Below are 437 nucleotides of genomic sequence, written 5' to 3'. Positions count from 1 at the left end.
AAAAGTCTCTCACTTGCCATGCTTGTTGGTGGAGCACCAAGATAAATTCTCGCAGCTGCAGACAGCAAAGGAAGTCTGCCATGATTAGACTGCCACCAGGAAACTGGGTCTTCGCTTCATCTGATACAGTCCTTGTTGACATAAATTGCACACTACTGTTCAAATGGCGCAGGAGTACACTGCTTTGCATTAGATAAATAATGCAAACAGTCCCAGTATGATAAATCGAGGGTGCAAAACAGCTGAAACAACATACAGTGGATTTTTATGTGCACTACTGAAACGTTCAAGAGACTCTAATAGTTCTTTAATTTGCTTGATGCCACCAGTTGACGTTAAGTTTGACAGGTAATGTTTCAGTGTCTTACATGTTGGAAGTACAACAGAGATGCAGACACAGTCACTAGACACATGACGTGTCAGTTCCTCAAATGGTT

The 437-nt window shown here is 41.9% G+C and overlaps 1 protein-coding gene across 1 annotated transcript in view; it reads right to left on the bottom strand.

Moving 5' to 3' along the window:
• LOC122801247 (serine/threonine-protein phosphatase 2A regulatory subunit B'' subunit alpha-like) overlaps positions 1-142 on the bottom strand; it is a 139,279-nt gene extending 139,137 nt beyond the window's left edge. Inside the window, exon 1 of the mRNA XM_044070800.1 lies at positions 14-142. Coding sequence (XP_043926735.1) covers positions 14-142 — 129 coding nt within the window. The remainder of the gene's footprint in view (positions 1-13) is intronic.
• Positions 143-437: the final 295 nt, after the last annotated feature.

Source organism: Protopterus annectens, chromosome 4.part1 (genome assembly GCF_019279795.1).
Source record: "Protopterus annectens isolate FY-2018-M chromosome 4.part1, PAN1.0, whole genome shotgun sequence".
Lineage (NCBI taxonomy): Eukaryota > Metazoa > Chordata > Ceratodontiformes > Protopteridae > Protopterus > Protopterus annectens.
The sequence above is the reverse complement of the archived record's forward strand: the minus strand, read 5'-3'. Positions and strand labels throughout refer to the sequence as shown.